Source organism: Vombatus ursinus, unplaced genomic scaffold (genome assembly GCF_900497805.2).
Source record: "Vombatus ursinus unplaced genomic scaffold, bare-nosed wombat genome assembly UNPS02014175.1, whole genome shotgun sequence".
Taxonomy (NCBI): Eukaryota; Metazoa; Chordata; class Mammalia; order Diprotodontia; family Vombatidae; genus Vombatus; species Vombatus ursinus.
The window spans coordinates 780,354-783,348 of record NW_020953953.1 but is presented as its reverse complement, the minus strand read 5'-3'; the positions used below and the strand labels follow the sequence as shown (position 1 = coordinate 783,348).

Sequence of the window (2,995 nt, the reverse complement as noted above, 5' to 3'; positions counted from 1 at the left end):
AGGGGCCGAGCGGACCGTGGCGCCCTCGGGGGACCAAATGAAGCTGCCTCGTGGCCAATGGGGGCCCCATTCTCTGTAACGGGGGGCGCTCCGGCCGGGAGGGGCTCCTCCTGCGCGCTCCCCCTTCCTCTCCCCGCTCCTCGGGCATTTCCACGGGCGAGCTCTCCAAGGGGGCTGAGCATTCGGCCACGTCCCCTGAGGTCCCCACTTGTGACACCCAGTCATTGGGGACGTTCCCCGCCGGGGCTCCTGGGGGCACCGAGGCAGGCAGGGAGCCCCTTTCCCGGGACAGGGAGGCCAGGGAGGGGCGCGGGCACTCCCGCGGAGCCTGACGTCACTGGCAGGGCCCGACGTCAGGAGAGCACGTGCCTGGCAGAAGAGGAGGAGCCCAGAGACTTAGCAGAGAAAAACCGGCAGGCGGGCTGGCGCTCTGATTGGCGGGCTGGGCCGGGTGCTGAGTCCTGATTGGATAAGAGAGCATGTCCCACCCTGATTCTTGCTTGCGCCTGCGCGTGCTGCTTGTCGCCATTCGCCTATCTGGACGCATGCACCAGTTGGTGCGTAGGCGGAGCCTCGAGGGCACCGGGACGTGAGAGCAGATATGCAAAGGGGGAGGAGCCGGGAGCGGAGGCGGAGCGGCCGCGGAACTGGAATCCTCGGCCAGAGACAGAGCATGCGCATTGGCTCCATCACCGGCCATTGCGCCACAAGCTAGCTAGTGGGGTGGCCATGCGTGTGGATGAAGCCGAGCATGCGCAGAGCCCACGCCTTGACGCTGCTGTTTTGAGGAGCTCGCGTCCTAGACGGGGTTGGAGGGAGTACGGGCCCCGGTGAAGTCATGCCTCCGGTTCGACCGCTCGCAGTGTCACGAAGCCCTGACACGTAGAAGAGTCCGCCGAGGCTCTTGTTCCTGGCAGCAGCCGGTAACGCCAGCTAATGCCAGCTGATGCCAGCTAATGCCGGGCGGTGATTAATAAGGACCCTATAATTGGACGGTTGCACGAGAGCGCCAGAGACCCGGAGGGGGTCAAGGCATCTGACAGCGAAAACTGCATCCAAGAGGACCGGAAGAAAGGGTATTTTAAAATGAAAAAAAAAAAATCCCTGCCCTCAAGGAGCGTATGTTCTTTTTTGTTTGTTTTTCAGTTGTGTAGTAGGGGTTAAGTGACTTGCTCAGGGTCACACAGCTAGTAAGTGTTATGTGTCTAAGGCCGGATTTGAACTCAGGTCCTCCAGAATCCAGGGCCGGTGCTCCATCCACCTCCCGGGGTAACATGTAAATTACTAGGGCCATACAAGACACATACAGAGTACATGAAGGGCATCAGAGACAGGAAGGAGCTAGCAAGCCCTTAGGGAGCATGGGAAAGGCTTCCTGCTTCAGCAGTTTTCAGGTCAGTTTTCCCAAGCCTGACATTTGGTGATGTTGACACCAAGCTCTGGCTGTGTGAGGGATAGAGCTGGTGAGATCTTGAAGGAGGCGAGATCCTTGCTTTCTGGCCTCCAGCTCTGAGAGAGGACACAGGCAGTCCCAAGTCCTCTACAGGAAAAGAAAGGAACCAGGAAGAAGCTGATGAGGATGTTATGCAAGCGCAGGCTTGAGTTTCACACAGCTGCTGATTTCTCGTGCCACCACCCTCTTAATATATCCTTTTACTTTTGATTAAGGTAGACCCCTTCATAGACACGTTTCAGTCCTCCCGAGCTCTGCCCTGGCATACCAATTCTGGAGTACTGTGTTCGGTTTTAAGAGTGTGTCACAATTGAGGAAGGCCATTTACCAGTTGAAGAATGTCTACAGAAGGGAAAATAGATTGGAGAGGGGAGCTTTGGCTTCATACGATACGAGGATTGGTGAAGAGAATGGAGGTTGCTTCTGGAAGAGATGAGACCTCCTGAGACCAGGTAGCTGTCTTCAGGTATTTAAAGGGCCATAAAAGAGAAGAGGGATGAGGACTGTTCTTTCTGGTCCCAGAGCCATACCTTGACATAAGGAGTGGAGGTTGCAGAGGCAGATTTGGGCTTGATTTCAGAAAAACAGCCCAACGATTCAAGTCCTGCAGGGAGTGTAACAGGACAGGCCAAGCATGTGCCTTGGCAAAGGCCCTAGAAAGATGGCCTTCTTGGCTGTAGAGAGAGGGGCATGAGAGTCTCTGCACCTCACTGCTCACTCCTCCAGTGCCCACCTGCTAACAGACAGTGGCACCAAATACAGCCCTGCACACCCCGTCCACTTAGTGTCATATCCAAAGCAAGGACTCGGGACTCAGAACTCGGTTTTCTTTCCAAATTCCTGTTGGTTAACCATTTTGCTGAAACCACCCCATGATGCCATTCATTCCCTTCCCTAAAGTCCCACTCCCCACCAAATCACAGGACAAGCTGACACCATCCAGCGGATAAGAGAAGACTATACTTTATTAGGTAACTACAAGGTAAAAATTCTTCAAGCTACAAAGGGACCACTAGGTTTCAGGCTGAATCATCATGACAGTCTAGGCTGCTAAGAACCCTGTAATGAGTGAAAAACCCAGACAGTTCCTAAGTAATAAATAATCAACTTATTAGGACAGCTAATCATAAACTGATCAGTGGTTTCTCTCCATAACCAAAGAGAAAACATGGAGAACTTGGAAGCTGTAAGTAATCCTTGAAAGGGAATTCCCTTGACAAATGAAACTCAACCCTGACTGGTGGACATTTAATGAGGAGCTGGGCTAGCAGTCTTCAGCTCCTCCTGCTGAGAACCTGGCTTGATCATGAGCTCAGCCACCCCTCCCCATCTGGACAGGAGGATCCATCTCTATCCAGACCACTCCCATTGGTTTTCTCTTTCATGAGCTGAGTCACCCTAAATGTAGAGGTACAAGGACAGGGATTCTTCTTCAGGCAAAAACTTGCCCAGCCTGGATTCTATTTACAGTCTAAACATAAGTAAGGTCTCCTCCTTGGGTGGGGTCTTGCCCAAGATCAAAGGACGTGTACCTTGAGGGCT

General features: G+C 53.7%; 1 protein-coding gene across 1 annotated transcript in view; it reads left to right on the top strand.

Annotated features, from left to right (window-relative positions):
* The first annotated feature begins 729 nt into the window (after nt 1–729).
* The window catches only part of LOC114041557 (zinc finger protein 345-like), an 18,742-nt gene continuing 16,476 nt past the window's right edge, over nt 730–2,995 (top strand). The window contains exon 1 of the mRNA XM_027860066.1: nt 730–830. Within this exon, the coding sequence (XP_027715867.1) occupies nt 730–830 (101 nt within the window). The remainder of the gene's footprint in view (nt 831–2,995) is intronic.